General features: G+C 43.1%; 1 protein-coding gene across 1 annotated transcript in view; it reads right to left on the reverse strand.

Annotated features, from left to right (window-relative positions):
* Window positions 1-23,838, reverse strand: part of CPT1A (carnitine palmitoyltransferase 1A) — an 85,690-nt gene that overhangs the window by 21,680 nt on the left and 40,172 nt on the right. The window contains 10 exon segments of the mRNA XM_030560735.1: window positions 6,867-7,001; window positions 8,173-8,337; window positions 9,217-9,333; window positions 13,617-13,722; window positions 14,784-14,850; window positions 14,853-14,971; window positions 16,455-16,650; window positions 20,675-20,762; window positions 22,917-22,931; window positions 22,934-23,026. Of these exon segments, the coding sequence (XP_030416595.1) occupies window positions 6,867-7,001; window positions 8,173-8,337; window positions 9,217-9,333; window positions 13,617-13,722; window positions 14,784-14,850; window positions 14,853-14,971; window positions 16,455-16,650; window positions 20,675-20,762; window positions 22,917-22,931; window positions 22,934-23,026 (1,101 nt within the window).

The raw sequence follows: 23,838 nt of genomic DNA on the forward strand, positions 1-23,838 counted from the left end.
GAACACATTTTTGCTTAAAAGTGATAACTGATTTATATTTGTGAAAATCTTGAGTTGCAAAGAAAAGGGTCACTTTTTGTTTTTTAGTTACTGCGGTTCTCTTTTTATGTAACAATTCAGAAATCCTGCTGCAATGATAGAGAAGTGCAGATCATCGCTATTCTGCATTTAACCCTTGTCTATACTACAAATGCTTTGCTGGTGCAGCTATGCAGGCAGAGTCCCCTATTGTATATGCAGTATATGCCAACACAAGAAGTTTTAATGTTGGCATGACACCACATCCCCAAACTGTAGCTATGCTGACAAAAGTACTCTTTCAGCATAGCTGTGTCTACATGGAGGGTTTTACTGGCGTAGCTATGTCAGATAGAGGGTATTGTTTTTTCAACCCCCTGACCAACATAACTGTGCATACAAAACTTTGCAGTGTAGACACAAACTTAGATATTTATTCCTCATTAGGGACAGAAAGATAAGACGGTTACTCACCTTTGTAACTGTTGTTCTTCAAGATGTGTTGCTCATATCCATTCCAGTTAGGTGTGCGCGCCGCGCGTGCACATTCGTCGGGAAAACTTTTTACCCTAGCAACTCCAGTGGGCTGGCAGGTCGCCCCCCAGAGTGGCGCCGCCATGGTGCTCGATATATACCCCTGCCAGCCCACCCGCTCCTCAGTTCCTTCTTGCCGGCTACTCCGACAGTGGGGAAGGAGGGCAGGTGTGGAATGGATATGAGCAACACATCTCGAAGAACAACAGTTACAAAGGTGAGTAACCGTCTTTTCTTCTTCGAGTGATTGCTCATATCCATTCCAGTTAGGTGAATCCCAAGCCTTACCTAGGCGGTAGGGTCGGAGTGAGAAGTCGCGGCATGGAGCACTGCCGAGCCGAAGGCCGCGTCATCTCTGGACTGCTGGACCAGGGCGTAATGGGAGGCGAAGGTGTGGACAGAGGACCAGGTCGCCGCCCTACAGATCTCCTGGATGGGCACGCGGGCGAGGAAAGCCATCGATGATGCTTGTGCCCTGGTGGAGTGCGCAGTCACATGGCCCGTAGGGGTGTGAGCCAAGTCATAACAGGTCCTGATACAGGGCGTTACCCACGAGGATATCCTCTGTGAGGAAATGGGAAGCCCTTTGATTCGGTCCGCTACTGCCATGAAGAGCTGGGGGGATTTGCAGAATGGTTTGGTCCTCTCCACATAAAACACGAGTGCCCAATGGACATCAAGCGAGTGGAGCTGTTGCTCCCTGCGGGACGAATGGGGCTTTGGGAAAAAGACAGGGAGAAAGATCTCTTGGTTGACATGAAAGGCTGAGACCACCTTGGGGAGAAAGGCCGAGTGTGGCCTCAGCTGCACCTTGTCTTTATGGAAGACCGTATACGGGGGATCTACCGGAGTTCTGACACCCGTCTGGCTGAGGTGATGGCCACCAGGAAAGCAGTCTTCCAGGAGAGATAGAGCAGGGAGCAAGTCACTAACGGCTCAAATGGAGGGTCCATGAGTCGAGTCAGAACCAGGTTAAGATCCCAGGTAGGGGCAGGGGGTCGAACCTGGGGGTAGAGGCGTTCCAGCCCTTTCAGGAATCTAGTCACCGTAGGGTGAGAGAAAACCGAACGGCCATCTCCTCCCGGATGAAAGGTAGAGATAGTCGCCAGGTGAACCCGAAGGGACGATATCGCCAGGCCCTGCTGCTTGAGGGACCAGATGTAATCAAGAATACTGGCGATAGAAACCTCCGTAGGGAGGGAACCCCTCCCCGAGCACCAACAGGAGAAACGCTTCCACTTGGCCGAGTATGTCGCTCCAGTGGAAGGTTTCCTGCTGCCCAGTAGTACCTGACGTACAGGGGTAGAGCACCGTAGTTCTGACCTGGTCAACCACTCAGGAGCCACGCCATGAGGTGTAGAGACTGGAGGTCCGGGTGACGGAGCCTGCCGTGGTCCTGGGTGATCAGGTCCAGGTAAAGGGGCAGGGGGACTGGTTCGGCCAGAGACAGGTCCAGCAACATTGGATACCAATGCTGCCTGGGCCACGCTGGAGCTATCATAATCAAGCGGGCCCTGTCCCTGCGCACCTTCAGAAGGACCTTATGGACCAGCGGAAACGGAGGGAATGCATAGAGCAGGTGAGTCGTCCACGGGATAAGGAAGGCATCCGCTACCGACCCTGGTTCCCGGCCTCGAAAAGAGCAGAACATCTGGCATTTCCTGTTCCCTCTGGACGCGAAGAGGTCCATCCGGGGACAACTCCACCTCTGGAAGAGTGAGAGGGAGACGTCTGGGCGAAGGGACCATTCGTGCGAAAGGAAGGATCTGCTCAGACGGTCTGCCAGCATGTTCCGTACTCCGGGGAGAAAGGAAGCCATGAGGTGAATGGAGTGGGCTATACAAAAGTCCCAGAGCCGCATCGCCTCCTGACATAGGGGAGAGGATCTCGTGCCGCCCTGCTTGTTGATATAGTACATGGTCGTCGTGTTGTCGATGAATACCGAGACACAGCGACCTTGAAGCTGATGGGAGAACGCTTGGCAAGCAAGACGGACTGCTCTCAACTCCCGTATGTTGATGTGGAGGGCCACTTCCTGCGGGGACCACTGGCCCTGCGTTCTCAGGGTTCCGAGGTGGGCCCCCCAGCCCAGGTCTGAGGCATCCGTTGTTAGGGATACCAAGGGTTGGGGCGGATGAAACGGGAGCCCCGCACACACTACGGACTGGTCTAGCCACCACCGGACGGAATCCAATACTTCCTGGGGGATGGTGATAACCACGTCCAGCAGATGTCTGGCCGGACGGTACTGTGTGATGAGCCAAGACTGGAGAGGCCTCATGCGAAGCTGCGCATAACCCGTAACAAAGGTGCAGGCCGCCATGTGGCCTAAGAAGGTTAGGCACGTCCTTATAGAGGTCAAGGGGGCCGTCTGTAGGTGCCGAATGATGGCCGACAGCGACTGGAACCTGGGCAGCGGCAGAACAGCCCTGGCCAAGGTGGAGTCCAGAATGGCCCCGATGAACTCTATCCTCTGCGTGGGGAGCAGAGTGGACTTGTCCACGTTGATAATGAGGCCCAAAGCTCCAAAGAGCCTGCTGATCTTGTGGACGTGGTTGCGGGCCTGCGACTCTGACGTGCCTCGAACCAGCCAGTCATCCAGGTAGGGGAATACGTGTATGCGACTGCGCCGAAGATATGCGACGACGACCGCCATGCATTTTGTGAATACCCTCGGGGCCGTGGAGAGGCCAAACGGGAGGACCGCAAATTGATAATGATGGTGGTCGACCACGAACCGAAGGAAGCGTCTGTGTTGCAGAAAAATGGCTATATGAAAATAAGCGTCCTGCATGTCGAGGGCGGCGTACCAGTCTCCAGGATCCAGAGATGGGATAATGGTCCCCAGGGATACCATGCGGAATTTCAACTTCACCATATGTTTGTTGAGTTTTCGCAGGTCAAGGATAGGTCTGACGCCTCCCTTGGCCTTGGGGATCAGAAAGTAGCGGGAATAAAAACCCTTGCCCTTCTCGTTCTCCAGAACCGCCTCTATGGCTCCTTTGTCGAGGAGCATCCGCACCTCCTGAAGGAGGAATTGCTCGTGAGAGGGGTCCCTGAAGAGGGACGAGGGTGGGGGGGCGGGAGGGAGGGTGTGAAATAAATTGCAGACGGTATCCCGTTTGCACAGTCCATAAGACCCAACGGTCGGAAGTTATCTGGGTCCACGCCGGAAGGAAGAACGAAAGGCAGTTGGAAAAACGGGGGGGGGATGGATCCGTGGGGGAAACTGGTACAGCGTCCTCGGGTGCACCTTCAAAACGAAGGTTTTGGGCCAGGTGGGGCTTTGGAGGAGCCCTGATTCTGCCCCACCTGGTTGCCCGATTGTCTGCGCCTGTCATTCCTGCTTCGGCGCCTACTAAAGTCCTGCCGCTGGCGGTACTGGGGATACGGCCGGTGCTGCTGTTGCTGTTGCAGCTGCAGCCAGAAGGGTCTGTGCTGCGTCCCGGGCGTGTGCATGCCTAGAGAGCGCATGATGACCCTATTGTCTTTCAGGCTTTTCAGCCTGGGGTCCGTCTTCTCTGAAAACAGGCCCTGACCTTCAAACGGGAGGTCCTGGATGGTGTGTTGGAGCTCCGGAGGAAGGCCAGAAACCTGTAGCCAGGAGATGCGGCGCATTGTAACCCCTGAAGCCAGAGTTCTAGTGGCCGAGTCTGACGCGTCCAAGGATGCCTGCAATGAAGTTCTTGCGACCTTCTTGCCTTCATCAAGAATTGCCGTGAATTCTTGACGCGCATTCTGAGGCAACAACTCCTTGAACTTATCCGCTGCCACCCAGGAGTTATAGGCATAGCGGCTAAGGAGGGCCTGCTGGTTAGAGACCCTAAGTTGGAGGGTGCCCTCTGAGTAGACCTTCCGGCCTCGCAGGTCCATACGCCTCGCCTCCTTGGACTTCGGTGCTGGGGCCTGCTGCCCGTGACACTCCCTCTCGTTCACAGACTGCACGACGAGGGAGCACGGGGTCAGGTGTACATGCAGGTACTCATATCCTCTGGAGGCGGCCATATACTTGTGCTCCACCCCGCGTGCAGCAGGAGGGATGGAGGCCGGTGATTGCCAGATGGTATTAGCATTGGCTTGGATAGTCCTGATAAAGGGAAGGGCGACTCTGGTGGGAGCATCCACTGAGAGAATGCTCACCACAGGATCTTCAATTTCAGAAACCACCTCAGCCTGCAAGTTTAAGTTTTGCGCTACATGCCTGAGGTGGCCCTGGTGCGCCATTGGTTGAGTGGGGGAGGACTGGAAGATGATGTTCCCGCCACTGCCTCATCGGGGGAGGACGATGAGGAGACCCCCAGTAGGAGTGGGTCCACGGGGGGCTCCATCTGTACCAGCGCCTCTGATTCCGGAGGGAGCTCAGGGTCCTGCTGGTTGGACCGGTCTTCCCCCGCTGGAGAGGGGGGAGGACGAGACAACGAGGCCTCCGGCACCCTGTGCTCAGACATCACAGGCTGAGGTGGAATTTGTTGAGGGCCCTGGGCTTGATGGTATGCCCAGGGTGTCCAGAAACCCCACTGCTGCGGTCCCTGATCCTGCGGGGGAGGGTCATGAAAGAGGGCCGCGGGTCTGTCTGCGTCTAGGGAGTACATGCTGTCTGTCTGCAATGAGACAGACGGCTGCTGGGAGGGCCATGGTGGGGCTGAACGTGGCTGGTAGGGCTCCCTCGGTCTGGACGCCGATGATCTTCTCAGTGCCGGGGACCGGTACCGGGAATCGTACCGGTGCCGGGATCGGGACTGGGACCTGCCTCCAGCGCGGTGCCGGGAGGTCGACCGGGACCTGCCACCGGCGCGGTGCCGGGAGGTCGACCGGGGTGCTGATCGCCGACGGGAACGGCTCCTGGAGTCTCGGTGCCGGGAGCGGCGACTCGATCCAGACCGGTGCCGGGAGTAGCGAGACTGTCTAGAGGATGACCGGCGCCGCAAGTGCAACCGGTACCGCCGAGGGGAGCGGTGCCGGGACTGCGAGCGGCGCCTGGAGCGAGAACGTCCATGGTGTCGGGACCTCGAAGGTGATCGGTGCCGGCTGGGCAAGTCCGGAGACGACGCTCGCATCGTCACAGGCTTGCCTCTGGATATGACCCGCACCGGGGGTACCTGGGGTTGAGGCTGGGTAGGGTCCGTGAGAGCAATTAGGTCCCGCGCCGAAGTGAAAGTCTCTGGCGTCGAAGGGACCAATAGCTCAACCCCAGATCTTATAGGGGAGCTAGGAGGGACCGGACTCGACAGACCTCCATGGCCCAGAGTCGACGGAATCCCTGCTGGTGGTGCTGCGGCCAAGGTAGGCGCTGGGCGCTCCGCTCGAGCCTGCAAGGATGGAGTCGCAGACTTCGAGGGTCTTGCTTCGGGTCCCGGTGCCGGGGAAGGTCGGTGCTGGGGTGTCTTTCCGGTGCCGGCGTGTAGCCAGCGCTCTGTGTCGAGGCCACAGGATTAAGTGCCGCTTCCATTAGGAGAGTCCTTAACCTCTGGTCCCTCTCCTTTTTTGTCCTAGGCTTAAAAGCCTTACAGATGTGGCACTTATCTGAAATGTGCGATTCCCCCAGGCACTTCAGACAGGCGTCGTGGGGATCGCTGGTCAGCATTGGCTTTTTACAGGCCGAGCATTGATTGAACCCTGGCGAACCAGGCATGGGCCCGGTGCCGGGCGCCGGGAAGGGCTACAGCCCAAACCCGCTAATAAGAATATAGAACCATACTACAATTAACAATAACTAACTACACTTTACAACTATTTACAACTATCTACAACTATGAGAACAGTGAAAAGAAGGAAAGCTAGGGACGTGGAGGACAGCTATGCCGCGCTCCACAGTTCCAACGACCGACACGGCAGTAAGAAGGAACTGAGGAGCGGGTGGGCTGGCAGGGGTATATATCGAGCGCCATGGCGGTGCCACTCTAGGGGGCGACCTGCCAGCCCATTGGAGTTGCAAGGGTAAAAAGTTTTCCGACGAACGTGCACGCACGGCACGCACACCTAACTGGAATGGATATGAGCAATCACTCGAAGAAGAAATAGTAGTTTCTAAGCATTTAAAACTTATTATCAGTGATTTGGAGCAATCAAATTTTTGAATAGCTCTGCTCCAGCTCCAGGCAAAAACCTGGTCCATGCTCCAGCTCTGGGCTCTGCTCCAAAGCCATGCCTATTATGGAGTTTATTTGCATAGTTAATGTTATTTCCGGGTTGGTAGACAATGTAGTAAAGCAATCTAGTGTACTGTCACAGGAAGTCTGTGTTTTATTACCAGATACCTATATATGTACACAAAACTGATGAGAATTTATCATGAATTGCTGCAATGAACTTACATTTTGGGTTGAATCTTCCATGGCTCGAACATAATTGCAAGATTCGGTAGTACATGAGCGCACTGTTTCTGTCCTGCCTTCTCTGAACAGGCGGGTCATAGATGCTTCATATGTTAAACAAAATTTTCCCATGTCCTTGGAGACAAAAACAAAGATTGAAAAATCTACTCAGGCTAGACCTGGTGTTATAAAGCAGCGGATCAAGGCAAGCATAAAGAAACTAATAAAAAAAACACACCATAAATTAAACTAACCAAAGTATTTATCCATTCATCCTAAAACTTGAAACACAGCCTGTACCTAAAGCCTATGAAAACAAAATTGGCTCAACAACTACTTCCCAAAATTTCCAATAAAAGCAACGAAAAAAGCCCAACAAAAATTATCCCACATATTTTTTTCCTTCACAATCCTCTATAGCTTGACAGGGCCTGATCCAAAGCCCATTTGAATAGTCAATGGAAAGGTTCCTACATATTACTGTACTTGGGCACATTATAGCCCATGCACTGATTTTTAAATTTACCAAGAAAGTTACACAATTAATATTTATCAGCAACTTTCTGGTTAAAATACAAATCAGGACAGGTGTGCAAGCCAGTTATTCCTTCTAATGAAGGCTGCAAGTAATAATGACATGAACTATTGCTCAGTGTGGTTGCCTGACAAGGGGCATTCATGGATAATTTCAGAATTCAGGATGAGAAAATTGGCTGCAGTAGTGAGAAAACCTAAATTTTTATGATCACGTTAAAAAGAGATTCCATCTACAACAGCATCAGAAAAATGGAGTGCAAATACCTTAAACTGAGAAAAGCTACCAAGCAAAGTCAACAACAGGAATGGGGAATCTTTCTGACACAGAAATGCATACTACAGATAGAGGATTAACCAAAATCCAAATATCTATGAACGCTACTGGAGTAACCAAACATTATTGATTAACGTTTAAGTACATTTGTATGGTTTAGGATAACAGATGTTACATATGAAAAAATACCTACTAGATGATCAAATCCATTTCCTTTAACTGCAGGACTTCTGTAAATAGATCACTAACTAAGCAAACAATCTGTGTGCGTGTCATAGAAATGACCTTCGGAATATCATGAATTTCCAGCTGGCAGACCATTTAGAGCCTGATCTAACTCCTACTGAAGTCAAAGAGAATGTCTCCACTGACTTTAGTAGACGTTGGACTGAAGCCTAAGCATCTTAGATGTCTGTATATTTTTAGCTATGATACGGCTTAATTATATTCATTTTTATGACATTCTGTAAGTAACCAGATGCTGTTGGTTCTTACCCGATAGTGAGCAAGCTGAAGGGAAAGTTGCACAAAGGCATCAGGGCTTATTTTGGCTTTCTTGATTAACCCTTTTCCAAAAGCATCAAAGGGAAAAGAATAAAAGTCCACATCATCTGCTAGAGATTTCGCAGTGCACAGGGACCTCTCAATCACTTCTTGGCACTAAGAATAGCAAAACATTTTTTTAAATACATACATAATACAAAATGGCACTGTTTCTTTAAGAAAAATGATAAAAAGCTCATTCATATATTTTATTTATAGCTAACTAATATATTCTGCTCCCGGCCTTAAATAAATAGCTAAAAAAAATCTGACCAGAAAGATATTTAAACTCCCATATGCTAAAAATATGCTTTCAGGAATCCAGAAAAATTGTTTTGATTTTCATATTCTGAGATGTTTTCTAAGTCACTAGAGCTTAAATAGTATTATATGATTACATTTATAAAGGCTTCTGGTTCCTCGGGACCCACGTAAAATACACGAAAGGAAAGAAGGGAAAATGCTCCATTGTCTGCAGACACTCCTATTCAACTGACTTACATTCACAGTTTTATGTATTAGTGAGTAATTAAAAATGCAAGGTTACTGTGTAACATGTATTTTAGGTAAGCTATAAATGGACAATTGCTTATATTACACAGCAAACAAGTGCTCTGGAGCATAAGTTGAATGAAATCTTAGTGACACTAGAGTGCTGCTATTAAATCTTTGAAAAATTATGGATGGCCATTTTTCAATGCTGATATGCACACATTAGCAAGTGCAACCTAGTTAAGATCCTACTAGTAATCTGGGCAAAAAATTGAACAGTTTTGAAGGAAAGCCTTTATTAAAAGTCCTCTCAGTTTAAGAAACCCAGATGTTGTGGTTGTCTCTTATTTCAAGGCTCCTCATGTGAAACACATATAGTTGAACCTCTGAAAAGGCTCAAATGAACTGAAGCATAGCGGGGCAAGTTATCTTCTCTGTAAGGTAACTACTGACTAACATAGAAGTAAAAAGAACTCAAGAACTTAGCTGTGGTTCTGCACTCACTTCTTTTGGGATTTCCCACTGTAGTCTAGTGGGGAAAGGAATATTTTGATTGATGTCTCCTTTGCAATGACCATCCTCTGTATAGCCCAGTTGAAGGCAATCAGAAGACATAACATTCTGTAAAGAACAAGACATATGTAAACTACATGTATTATACAATAAAGAATTGCATGTTATAGAGTTCAAATGCATTTCATTTTGGAGTTAGGCTATCTCAATTCCATTTTCAACCTACAGAAATATTAATTACTAGATTCAGAATGCAAAACACTATCTGCGGACATATGTTCATGAATGCACTGAACATTCAATTTCTCTCTCTAGTATTTAGACCAGGCGTGCAGCTCTGCTGCAGGAGTTCTCTTAAAGTGCCACCACAATGGATTTGTTTATTTTAAACCAGAACCTTGCATTAACAAAAACAGAGACTGAGCTATTTGGATATTAGTCTGATCCTAGATAAAAGGTGCCTCTTGGTTTATAAAACAAAGGCTTGTAAAAATACCTAGATAATAAATACATGAATGCTGCCTCTTGCTTTTTTATGTTTATTGTAAGCACTTTTTATAGACTGCTAGTATTCATGGTAGAAATATTTGATTTCTTAAATGAACAGAAACAGTTTTACCGTAAAAATGGGAGTTCCACAGTACGTCATCACAAATGCAACAAATTTTCCATAAATTTGTGTAGGTCTCAGCAGCAGCTGTACAGTAAACTAGACTAAAGAAAGTGACTATCCCACTGATGTCTACATACTCCTTCTCAACAGAGTCCAAGTTGATATTTGAATCTGCTCAACACAGTGGTAGCACACTGAGTACAGAACAGGGCATCTTTGTATCAAACCTGTTATTCCATGCATACTTTCAACCTTTTGCTTCTTATTGAATTTCTCCACTGGACAGACAGAACATGCCAACCACTTGGTACACAACTGGTACTTAGAATCTAATCATTAATTTACTGTATCTTTAGGTATAATCAGCTATCAGTAGTTAATCCTTTAGAAAATTAAACCAAATTCAATTTATTCTTAGGCTTCTAAGATACTAGCAAGAAGTTGCTTCCCCACCCTAAAAGTGCCTATATTAAGGAAAGGAGATAAATAATAGTCAGTGCTTCCCTAAAACAAGAATTAGAAGAATTTTTCCTCTCTAGTGATTGAATAGAAAAGCTAATCAGAATTAGACTCTTGGGGGCAATCTCAGTCCCAGAATCCCTTTGCAATTTCTAATTAGAGACAATAGAAAAACTACTAGGCTTTTAGATGAGGATATTCCCTGCTGAAATATTAAAAATTACTAGCTAATCCCAAAAAGGTATGAAAAAGACAAATCACTTTGGACAAATGTATAACAGACAAATGTAAAATAAAGTTGAAATGGTCTCCAGAGCAACCAATTTATCCTTTTTGTACTGGTTTTGAGAGCTGTTAGAGTGAATAAGAGTGGATATATGCTTAAACTCTAAAAGGTGAAAAGATCAAACAATGTTTTGAGGCAATGAATGGTGTTGACAATGAAATAAACCAGATGGGGCCAGGAGACAGAAACAGATGGGCATTTAAAACGGGGGGGGGCACTCTTCACTCCACTCACTGAAAGTATACACAACAATGAACAACCTGAACACGTCAATCTGCAGCCCTGTCAATGAATGGTTTAGAAGAGTGTTCAGCCTTGATACTATGTTTCCTCGAATTCGTCACAAACATAATTTCATAAAAAGCACAAAAAGTCAGAACTTCAGAAATATGCACACAGGTTAAGTGAAATGCATGTCACAGACAGATTATAAACCAAATAAACCTTTGTGCACAACTTCATGTGCAAATAAAGATAACTTCCTGTTATCTACCTTTGTAACTTGAGTTCTTCGAGGTGTACGGTCCCCTATCTGTAGTCCACTGTAGGGAAGCACACTGAGACCTGAAAATTCTTGCAAGCAGTGTCTGCTGGTCCATGCCAGTGCCCTGATCGCCTCTTACTCTGCACAGAGGGTATGTTATAGGTTTGATGTCATCCACATATCAAGCTGTGAGATGAAGTGCATCCAGGTTTGGATATTTGACTGAGAGGACCAAATGCTGACAGGTGGATGGGACAACTTTTGCAATAGACTTGGAAACCAGAATTCTCCAGGCCACTCAGAGGTGTTGAGGATGACTTATGCCCTGTCCAGTTGCCTGTAGAACCTGAGTTAGTAGTGGAATGGGAGGGAAGAGCATAGTTGAAGTGATCTGTCCAAAGCAGTAAGGAGAACATTGCCTCTGGAGTGCTTTCCCTGAGCTCTCCTGGAGTAATGTACTGCACTTCCTATTTGCCTTAGAAGTAAACAGGTCCCAAGTGGGGTTTCCCCTCGAGTGAAGATGCTGTTCACTAGTGAATTGTGTAGCTCTCACTTGTGATTGATGGTGAAATATCTGCTGAGGCTGCCTACCAGTGAGTTCTGGATTCCTGGACAGTACACTGCTGATAGCATGATATGGTTTTTGATAAAATTAGTTTTCGTAAGGTGACTGCTTCTGTACCCAGGGAATGGATCTCACTCCTCCCTAGTTGTTTATGTAGAATATGATTGTTATATTTTCTGACACTATGAATAAATGGTGAGACTGGATGAATGGTAGAAATACTCTGCAAGCCTCTCAGACTGCCTGGAGTTCCGGGAGATTTATATGCATTCTGATTTTTTGGGGCATCCAAGTGTCCGGCACCACGTTACTGTCCACATATGCTCCCCAGCCTAGCAGAGAGGCATCCAGAATCATCATCTTGTTGGGTGTAAGGGATAGGAAAGGAACCCACACAGACTTGTCCAGGATTTTACCATCAAGTTAGTGAGGCCCTCACTCTGATGTTCACGTTATGCTTGCTTGGTATATATACACTATTTGGAGCCAAGCCCACAGGCAATGTAGGTGGAGTCTGACAAATGGCATGACAGAAGAACATGATGCTATACATCCCAAGAGAAAACGGGAAATCTGAACCAATGTTCAAGGGTTGTGCATGATCTGATCTATCAAGTTGTTCATGGCGTGAGATAAGCCCTTGCCCTGATTTAGTCTAGACTTGTTCCTATAAATTCTATAATCTGCTTTTGTATCAGGATAGACTTTTCCATGCTTACATAGACTCCTAGGGATAACAGATGAAGCAGTGATGAGGCTGATGCATGCCCTTCCCGCAAAAAGCCAGTAATCTAAATATGGGACAATGGCAAAGCCACTATGTCTGATCTGTGCTACTACTACTAGAAATAGAAACCCTTTCCTTGATGTTGAAGAGGCACCTACTCTATCACTCCCCATTGGAGGAAGGATTCTACACCCTGGAGGAGGATCTCCTCATGAGAATGGTCCCTGAAGAGGTATACAGAAGGAGATTTTGGAGAGGGTATGGAGAGAAATGTTATGATATAGCTGGAATGGATGACATTCATCACCCTCTTGTCTATTATTACACTCCAGCTGTGGGAAAAGAGTGCTGGATGACCAAGTATATGCAAAAATTGGATGAAAATGGCATCAACAGTGAGTGGTTCACAACTCCCAGTCATCCTATCAAAATATCTATTGGCAGAGGGAGAGGGGGGAAGGTTGGGTCGATGTGGAAGGTCCAGGGTACCGTGACTTTTGCATCCTCTGTCATGCTCCTTGCTGACTTTGGATGATGGTACAGGAGAAAGAGAGAAGGTGTCTCTCTCAGCCCATATCTGATTGGGTCCAAATAACCTTTTCCATGAACTGCCTTTTAAGGTGAATTGCAACACCTGTCAGGTTCTGCTAGGGATGGAGCAACAGATATTGCACCTTGTGGAGATATGTGCTTCTCTAAGGCAGCGCTGGTGGTCATTTCTGACCAAGAAAATGTGAGGGCAAGAGACAGTTTTGAAGCCTGGTGCTCTAGGCATAATCTAATTTCTGTACCAGAAGGCAGATGGGTTCCCAGGGAGGAGGGGGGAGAATCTAACTAAATCAATAAAAACTAAACACTACCACTAAAGATAAAACTTTGAAATAGTTTAGGATTGAAGTCTGGAAAAAAGGAGACACTCCAGACCCTAGGAGGTTCTGACACAGACCATATGGCAGTAAGAAGGAAGTGGCGAGGCAGTAGGTCCACCCTACCCCTTATACTCTTGGTGCAAAGCATGAAGAGAGCAGAGGTGCAGGTGCAAATCAACGGACACTGGTTGGAAAAATTTTCTTGTTTCAGGCATATGGAGCACATGCGTACCCACATGAAATACTATGAACTCACAATATCAAACACACAACTTTCTTAGTAAGCGTAGTTTTAAACAAACTTTCGCCTCAGGATTCACAGAACAGAACCAACCAAGATGAGATAATCCTTCCATTACCTTACTTTGTCAGCTATAGAAACACTCACCTCCCAAAGGTGTCCAACAATAGGAGCATCTGCCCAAGAATGCTCTGTGTTCAGGCCCATTTTGCCATTCTTGAACACTACAAGAGTGAATGTTTTGTCAAACCATCTAAAATTAAAAAAAAAATTCTTTGTATGTTTAAAAGTTTTCATTCAAAGTGACACCTAGTTGAATCTCTCTCATTCAATTAGATACACCAGCACACAATTCCAGGTGACGAATAGAAGAGAAAAGATTTAAAAACATGCTACAGAAATAACCAGCCTATAAATTCACTGGGCCAAATGCCCTAAAAGCAAAAACAGGTGCAACTCTACCCAAGCTTAACAGAGTTAAACAAGTTGAATGTCTTCTGTGAATTTTGCCTATCAAGTGAATTTGGTAATGCTAGATTATAATTTACAACTGTGTATTAGGATTTGTATCTAAAAACTATATAATAATAAATAAAGGCACTTAACCATTTAACGTCTGTTTGATATTCCAGATATTGAAAATTTTTAAGTTTTCAAATAGACAAGTGAATTTATTTTTAACTAAAAGAAAATCTGGAATTTTAAAGTTTTCTTTGGGGCCAAACATCACCACAAACTTAAATGTTGCTTGTTATGGTTATTCGCGAACTTCAGTGTGACTATGACACTATAACTGGCTGTGAATTATGAAATGTAAGACACAGGTACATATGATGCTTAAGAAACATGGGGAAAAAGTGACTGATTTAAGTAGCAGATTGAACAAAACCACCACTATGGTAAAATAATAAATAATGAATTGATTGCCAGATGACCAAAACCCACAAGAGTAGGCAGTGCAATTTAAAGGATACACACAAAAGGTAAACACCACACTGCGTTACACATGAACCAGAATCCTCTTCAGTAAAGTAACGTGAGTAAGTGGCACTGTTCCCACCTAAGAACATAAGAACAGCTATACTGGCTCAAATCAAAGGTCCATCTAGCCCAGTATCCTGTCTTCCGACAGTGGCCAATGTCAGGTACTCCGATGGAATGAACAGAACAGGTAATCATCAAGTGATCCATCCCGTCACCCATTCCCAGCTTCTGGAAAACAAAGGATAGGAACATTATCCTTGCCCATCCTGGCTAATAGCCACCTGCTCATTGTGACTAAGTCTCACTGTTCCCATCTGCTCATTGCTATACCTGTCATAACAACTGCCATGCAGCAGAGACTTTGCATATGTATCCATTGAAGTCACTGGATCCTCTTCCTGTAGCCCTGCTCAGTTTCATCCAAAGTCACAAAGAAAGCTGCTTTTTCCACAGCATCCAAGGACTGCTTGTTCTTTCCACGTCCAAAATAGGCCTGACGAGCCTTAGCCCAGGGTACTCTGCAGCAAGAATTTCAATTTATGGTCATATTATGTAAATTGGTCAGTGTTTTACTACCTTTAAGAGCACAGTATGATTCTATAGGGCAATCTTACTTTTTAACAGAATTAAATGTCCTTTGGCTTTCACCCTGTGCCTAATGAATTTATACTAGCAGTAACAGATGAGGATATTGCTACAGATATTCTTGAATCAGAGTCCTGGGATGAAAAAGGAATTACTACAGTACCATCAGAGGCCAACTCAAGTAGTAGAACACAGGCAGGAAATTTGGTTTTCAGGAATTAAACATGTGTCTGGTACACAAAATGCATACTACAAATTTTGCACCTTTACAGCCTAACAAAGCACAACTTTTTGATGTACCTCTGTGGAAAGTCACATACACACTAGAAATTAGATATAAAAGGTCACAAAACAAATCTACAGGTGCTCAAATACTATGACAAAGGAGACCAATGTAAGAACCTGGATAGATCCACACATTCAGCTTAAAACTATGTCTGAGATCTTAACTTATAAAGGTCTGAATATCTGAAATCCGAGTCCAAGAACTGTAACCCAATTCTCTTGTATGCAGATGGCTAGATTTTTGGAGTCAAACATGTACGTACACGTGTGTGTGTGTGTGTGTGTGTGTGTGTGTGTGTGTGTGTGTGTGTGTGTGTGTGTGTGTGTGTGTGTAAAATTTATATACTATAGATAACCAAAATGTGTGTTATAATATAAAGACTGTACTCTCAAAAAGAAAGGTTTTCATATACTATGCTACTGAATTGTACATTTAACATACATTACATTTTTCCATTAAGATGTGCATTTGAAACCAAAAACCTGAAAAAAGAAGTGAACAGTGTAAAAATAAGGAACCATTGAGCTTTCATGTATTTGTTTTCCAAATCTTCCAGAAACAAGGGGACAAATTGATTTCTGATGTAAGGCTACTGAATTCAGTGAAGTTGTAACAGGGATAAATTCAGTCAAGACAATCAGAGTCTACTTTCTCAATTAGATATGCATAAATTAGGTTGGAGTAACACCGCTAAAGTTGAGAGAGATATTCTGGATTTACACCAGTGTAACAGCAGGATCTGACAAAGTGTCTTGATTTTAAAATTTGATAATTTTAGTAGGTATGGTAATACCCCAGAAAACAGATTTATACAAATGTTCATTAGCCATCAAATATTGGTCAACTAAACACTTATTGATTCACTTTTGTTTCATAATTAAAGCAAGCTTCTCAAACTCCAAATAGGCAGAAAGTGTGCATGAAGATGACTAGGTCACTGCCAAGTTACTTCTAACTCAAACCAGAAAGGGTTCAACAGTTGTTTCACATGACAGTGATATGCAACAGCACAGATTATGGAATAATCAACTAACCGCAGACAGTAAGGTTCAGAAGCTGGCACTGAGCCTGGCATCTTTAAACAACTGTCTTTAAATATCAGAAAAGTTTCTGTTTAAAAAAATTCCTACCTATCTCCTGCAGTAAGAGCTGCTAACTTCTCTTCTCCAGCCTGAGGTACTGAACTGTCATCTAGAATTCTTTGCATCTGCTGTTCAATTTCTCGAGGCTTCGGCAGTCTACCATCATGATATAGCCAGACTTTGAAATAACGGCCCTTATGCTACACGACAATGTGTCTGCTGTCCTTCACGTGCTGGATAGTGTCTAAAATCAGAATCAAAGGTTTGAAAGCAACCTTAGGTCATTTGATGTTAGGATGCAAACAATCAGATACTGAATGTTTAACTCTAAAGGGCACATGCTTACCATAAAATACCTTTGTGTCTAAGCATACTTGTTTACAAAATATTAAATCCCACATTTTCATTTGATTTATAACATTGGCGACCCATTATATTATCTGAAATTTAGCAAGAAAATACTGCTATACAAAATAGCCAAACAAAACCCTAAATTTTATAATAATTTCATATATACATAATGCAAACACATTCTAACTTGGGTGCCAATGTTAAGCAACTAAGAAAGTTATCCTGAGTTCCAGTTCTGTGATATGGCCAGGAAGTCAGTGCAGGACGGGCAGGTGTAAAAGTGGCTTTACATCACCCAGGCTCTTCAGGACTGCCCTAACTTATGCCTATGGCCCACAATCACATCTGTTTTGGCAGCTGGGAACAGGTGGAGTCAGCAATGCTACCGCCACATCCCTCAGATGGGGGCTATGAAAAGGGTAGTAATGTAAGGAACACACTGACACTCAGGGATTCAACTCTATATTTGGGGATTCTTATCTGGCCACAGTACACTAGTTTTATGGCTCCTTTGTGCTTTTACAAAGGGACCACACCTCTTGACTGAGAATCAGGACCCTGCTTTTCCAGTGGTTCCAATTGCCCTCAACTTCCCCTATTTCAATAAGAATTTCAGGTGCTCCACACCTCTCATGATGAGACCACTTATTTAGGTGCCTAAATATAGATTTAGATGCCTAAAATGTATGAAAAGATTAGCATATTACATAAATAACTTTCCATAAACATTTGTTCTATTACTAGAAAAATAATGTTATTTCTGTACATCTGTAATGTTTGAAGAAAATTGCAGCGGTTTGCTACAGTGGTGGGTGTGGACTGACCAGATGATCTCACTGGTCTTTTCTACATCTGAGGTCTCATATAAACAGTTCACTGTTGTCATAATATTTTAATTTTTTCTCTTACAACTAAACATAATGTAACTGTTTAATAGATACTGTACTGAGATAAGTTAAGGTTTCATCACTGGCAATGTGGAAGTGATATACATATTTTTAAAACATAAAATTCCTATATTTTAAGGCTGTTATATAAATAATTTAAGATACCATTCCAGTCATTATTGAAAATAGAAATTAATCCCTTCTTCAAGATGCAGAAAAAACTGATTTCAGTAAACACGCAAAGTAAGAACAAAGCCAACACATTATATGCATTATTCATAGAAAACTGAAATTTATTTTTAATAGAAAAATGAAAAACATGCTGAAACTGAAAAGAGCAAACAGGACATGAAACGATTAAAGGAAAGTGATTATTTTATGAAGACGACAGATGATTTTCATATAAAATACTTTAAGTTTGCTGCCTGGAGCAGCAGAAAAATTAGGGTGCAACTGTAGTGGTTTTCAAATGTACAGAATTTACTTTAACTGTAATTTGTTACAATAACAGTATGTCAATTTTATATCATATTTCTGCAAAGCTCAATGCACAGAAAGTATTTGAACCAGTTACACATAGCGTTCTTACACTTTCAGTATCAAGGCTTGTTTCTTATCAGAGCATTCCAAGTAATTATAGTACAAACCCTGAACTTGCCTACAGGTCAGAGCCTATTTCTCCAAGCCTCTCTATGCCCAGACTATCTTCAGGCACTGAGAGGGATATAAAGGGGAGGATCAGTGCCATAGTCTTGCTTTCTTCCTTGCTTATTTTGGGGACAACATGTACCTGAGAAGCAGACAAAAAGAGCAGTCTCTGTGGTCCCTGGACCTTTTGAAGGTCCTTCCCCTTGGAAGTCTTCTTTTTCCTTTCCCTCCTTCTATGCCTTAGTCAAGGACATCCTCGCTGCAAGTGAGAACTAACAACCACTACTGATGTGAAATGTATTTCCATTGGTTCTGAGAAGATTCAACCAAGTTCTCATCTGATTCCCATGTGTAATAAAATTCTTATCAAAGCATCAGCAGTGATCATCCAAGGATCTACTTGACATAGGGGAGGGATAGCTCAGTGGTTTGAGCATTGGCCTGCTAAACCCAGAGTTGTGAATTCAATCCTTGAGGGGGCCATTTAGGGAACTGGGGTAAAAATCTGTCTAGGGATTGGTCGTGCTTTGAACAGGGGGCTGGACTAGATGACCTCCTGAGGTCCCTTCCAACCCTGATAGTCTGATTCTACAAGTCTTCACTGCTCTGACTGAGGATACTTGATGGCTTAAATACTCTTAACAAATCTCTCCACAAAGGAGAATTGGCCTGTTTTTGTTAAGACTTGTTTTAAAAACAAAAAGCTATCTACTTCTGAATCCATTTTCTTTGGTTTTTTTCTTGAACAGAAGTAATTGTTTTATTCTGCAGTGAATTATTACCTTGTGTTTGTGACACCACAATCCACCATCACAGAAGTTTATATAACACTAAACATTGGGACTTCACTGCAGGATTAAGTAACAGAAGATGGGCTGCAGGATATAATTTTAAGAAATGGCAAGAAACATTTTTAAAAATGCCAAAGTGTGTAAAATGTATGTACCCTTGTATGTTTGCTAGGATGCTCTCTTTTGTAGCAATTTGTAATTGCTGGTGGAATATGAGATTAATAACCTTAGCAGTTCAACTCTCACCTGAAGACACTTTAGAGGATAAGAACATACCTCTAGTTTCCCAGATTAACAAGGGTACCAACTGCAAGAGTGTTTTTTGTAATATGGTCACATACCATCAACCCGATTTCATATAGCCCAGTGATTTGTACTAGTGATGAAAGGTTTCATAATCCCTTGCTAGTGCCCAGAACTACCAGTATGTATAAACCTCTTATGAATGCAGACCTGGAATACAACATACACAATTTAAATAATAGTGCCTTACTTTCTAGCTACTCCCCTTTTCTCTCTTTCTAAAGATTTTAACTACACCTATTTACTATGTCCTATTTATATTGCTCCACCATTAGAGTGACGTGTGTTTGAAGAGCACTCAAACTTTTTACAATTATTTAAACCTCACGATTTCTGTAAGGTAGGTGAATAATTTTTTTTCCTATAAGTAAACTAAGCACAGGAAAGGGAACTGCCTAGTGTCACACAATAAGTGGCAGACAGAACAAATTGCAGGAGTAGACCCCCCCCTCCATTTTAACCAGTTGACACTTCCTTTATTATATTGACAAGCCTTCACAACGCTGTGGAAGTAGTTCATAACTTTGAAGAATTGAGCTCTTAATTATTATAAAAAGCAATATAATTATCTTAGAGCATGTTATGGAGAAATCACACTTTTTATCCAAAGTGTCATTACTATAGGTGATTTCAACCAGTAACATCTCTTACTATGTACAAAGAAGGTTAAGATGCAAGTAGGGGCTAAAAACACTGACAGGACTAAAACTGTACCTGTCTCTATGCCTGGTATACGACTAGTGTTGAACATACGTTCATACTGAGAAGAGCACATTGGGATGGTATTTTGAATCATAAGCTGAAAGGAAAAAAGGAATGTCAAAAACAAAATAAAAAGATTTCAAATGATTGTGAGATCTCAGAGAGAACGGAACTTTCATGGAGATAAAAATGTAGATAAAAACCAAAAGGACCTTAAGGAACAGAATAGAGGAAAAAGTAAATATGAAACAACAAGGCAGTAAACAGTTTCCTAGGGCCAGCTTCTAAACAAAGGAAAGGAACAGCCAAAAACCATTAATCTGTCAGAATACTACCGTACTAATTGAAGTCAGTCAAAAAGGAGAAATGTCTATGAAACGATTATGCTAATTTCCTAACCGCTGAGAAATGTTCACAGCACACATTCAGTTTAACATAAGAGCATGTTTTACTCCTTTTTCAGGTTTTTCTCTTTGAAAGTACAGGTCTAGCAGCTTATGGATATATTAAGAGGACACCCTTCGGAAATATTCTGCAGACTGTTTGGAATTCCTGACGTTCCTTGTCTTTGGCTGGCCCCGCTTACCTGTTTCCTCTCCTGGGATACGGGAGGTATTAAACATTCGCTCCCACTGAGCTGAGCAGAGTGGAACAGTGGATTCCATCAGAAGAATCTATGCCGCAAACGTACGTTACAATTGCGTTTTTATACATACAATTAGCAAATTGAGAGAAAACACACACATGCTAGTTAGAGAGAGACTGTAGGATAACATGAGGATTCTTAACACATCAAAGACCCTTTTTCCCCTCCCTTTCTTTTCAGTTGTCCTCTGACCTACCCATGTTAGGTTCCATAGTTTTTCCACTAGTCGTATGTATACTGCCCAGCTACTACGAGCTTCCCCTTAAAAGCAGATGATCAAAGCTGTGGATTTAACAGATTCAAGGTTTTCTCAATACCAATCACTGATGCAGAACTTCATATCATCCATTGGGAGTTGCCTCTTCACAGCCTCTGATGCCTCACAGTTACATGGCATATCAGTGAACATATTTATATGTATATATGCAAGAGAACAGATTCTTATTAGACTGCAGTCTCTTAAAACAGTCATATGATCCTAGGTCTCAAGCAGAACTGATTCCCTCCATTAGCAGCATTTATTCATTAAAATTAATGGCCACAAAACTGAGTAGAAATTAACTACAAACTGAAGGCACAGAGGAAAGGGAAGCCCTTTGTATGAACAACAGAAAAGCCATTGGCATGGCATTACCTGTACATTACTCCATAAAAATAAAAAAATCTAATCATCCTCCTGAGACTCATTCGATGATTGTTTTAAAACAAACAGTGATACCATCAAAATGGAGAGGGGAAATATTCAGATTTAGAAATGTTTTCTTCTAAAGTTTTCAAATACCATTTAAATAGAGGTTAAGAATTTTCTAGACGTATTTTTAAATTTTTACTAGGACACAGCGAAATGTACTAAAGCCATAAGGCCCATATCAGGATCTGAATTTCCTCGAAGTTTGGAACTATTCAGATGCTGGGTTTTGGTTTATATCTGTATCTAGTATGATTTTCTGGACACATCCTTCAACTGCTTCAGTTGCAACATAATAGTAGAAGTCACTTCGCTGAGATGCCTGCTTTAAGAAAGAAGATTGTCTAGGAATCAATTTTGTCCAGTAGGTTCCTACAGCCCTATGTGATGCATTATTGGTATGCAGAATCCATTTCAATAGCATGCACAGAAAGGATTTTCTAGCTCTACACAAGTTTTAATCTACTTTTTGGTTTGAAAATGCCTCTAGCCTCCTAACTTATTTAGCACTTAATGTCTACTCAAAAGGCAGTGAGATGATCTGATTTTACCCAGGTATTAAAAAACCCTGATTTCCTGATGCTTTTTATTACTCTCCCCAAGGCTGCACTTCTTGATAAACTTACTGAATTTTTACATTTAGTTTTCAGAATTTTAAAAGTTTGAAGTTTTTCAAAATTTAGCACAATTTTACTTATTTTAGAACTGAAGTACTGTGAGGATAGACTGGAAATGTAGTTAGATGGATTTCTGCCACTGAGATTTATGGTAGTTGTCACATTTCAATTTCCACATCAATATGCCCATTACATAGGTTCTTCCATTTTGCCAGGTTTATTTGCCTAGGTTTAAGGACTCAAGATTGGTCCTCTTTGTCCTTCGTGTGTGTGTGCATGCACACATATGCTGCATTTTAAGAATACAGAGAGCAGCATGAAGGTAAACAAAGAATGCAAACTATTCCGGCATGACATTCCTGCTGCTCCTGGAAAATGACATTTTCATTATCATCTGCCTTTTGTCCACTAAAATCCTATTGAACAAATCTTAAAACTTGCCTTAAAAAAAACCCAAACACAATTGCATCTTCCTACAGGGTAGTCCAGAATTCTGCAGTTTGAATATATCATCATACTAATTAACATGTATGTATATCGTTGGCTTCTACTAAACAAAATACTCAAGTCTAACATGACTATTTTGCCCTCCAGTGGAGTGCAGCTCACAGCAAAGTTAAATTCAAACACTACTGTAGCAAAAGGAAGCTTTCCTTTAGCTTCCATTGTAGAGGTCTACATCTTTCTAAATAGAAGGTCCCACGAGTGGAGCTTAACACCCACAATGAGTTTGCAGGCCACACATTAGCTACAGTTACATACACTGTACCTTAACATAAGGCACTACTTCTCTCCTAGGTTACTTTTCAAAAAGGAGGCTGATTTGTTAAAAAGTAAATTTGAAGACATTAGAAACTATTGAAATGGATTTACATACTGGCTTGATTTCCTGTCCATGTCCAGTTTTTTCCTGTAGAGCAGGGTGGCATGGATAACATTACCTGCTCTAGCTGCCTGCAGGGAAGTGGGAACAACATACAGAAAGTCCTGATGATAGAAGAAAGGTAAGTTAATATATGTACTATAATTGCCAAACTCCAGTTCAGCAAACAGAGTTCATTAATCATGCATTAGTCAAAATATAATTTTCCCCATAATTCCAGTGTCATTACAGAAAAGATGTTCATGTAGGGAAACTGGCCAAGTCACTAGCCATAGTGTGACTAACAACTTCCTACTTTAAACAAGTTTTCTTAAAAAGTCACAAAATAATAGCAGTACCTGCTCCTTGAATAGCATCAGATTGAAGACTTGTTGACCAAAATCTAATGTATCAAATAGCTTTATTTAGGCTAGGTCTACAGTACAAGCACTACCGCAGCAGAGCTGCAGCTACGCCACTGTCCACACTGTAGTGTAGATACTGAGGCAGCGACAGAACAGGTTTTTCCATTGCTGTAGTAAATCCACCCCCTCTAGAGGTGGCAGCTAGATTGATGGAATTCTTCCATTGATTTAGCAGTGTCTATACTAGGGCTTAGGTAAATTTAGCTGCATCTCTCAGGGATGTGTATTTTTCACATTCCTGAGCAACATAGCTAGGCTGACCTGCATTTTAGGTGTAGACCAGGCATCACACTTGCAACAGAAGAGCAATACTAAAAACCTTAATTCAAATCAAATCATGGAGACAAGTGAAGCCTGGATGCAGTTAGTGATTGTTTTCTGATAACAGAAGTTCATATATTTTTATTTCCAACATGTACATATTCAAGAATTTAAAGCAGCATCTAGTATAACAACATGCTTGTGGATTAAGTAGTATATGGAGCTGTGATGAACTGGGACTATGTCTGTAC

The sequence above is a fragment of the Gopherus evgoodei genome, chromosome 4 (genome assembly GCF_007399415.2).
Source record: "Gopherus evgoodei ecotype Sinaloan lineage chromosome 4, rGopEvg1_v1.p, whole genome shotgun sequence".
Taxonomy (NCBI): domain Eukaryota; kingdom Metazoa; phylum Chordata; order Testudines; family Testudinidae; genus Gopherus; species Gopherus evgoodei.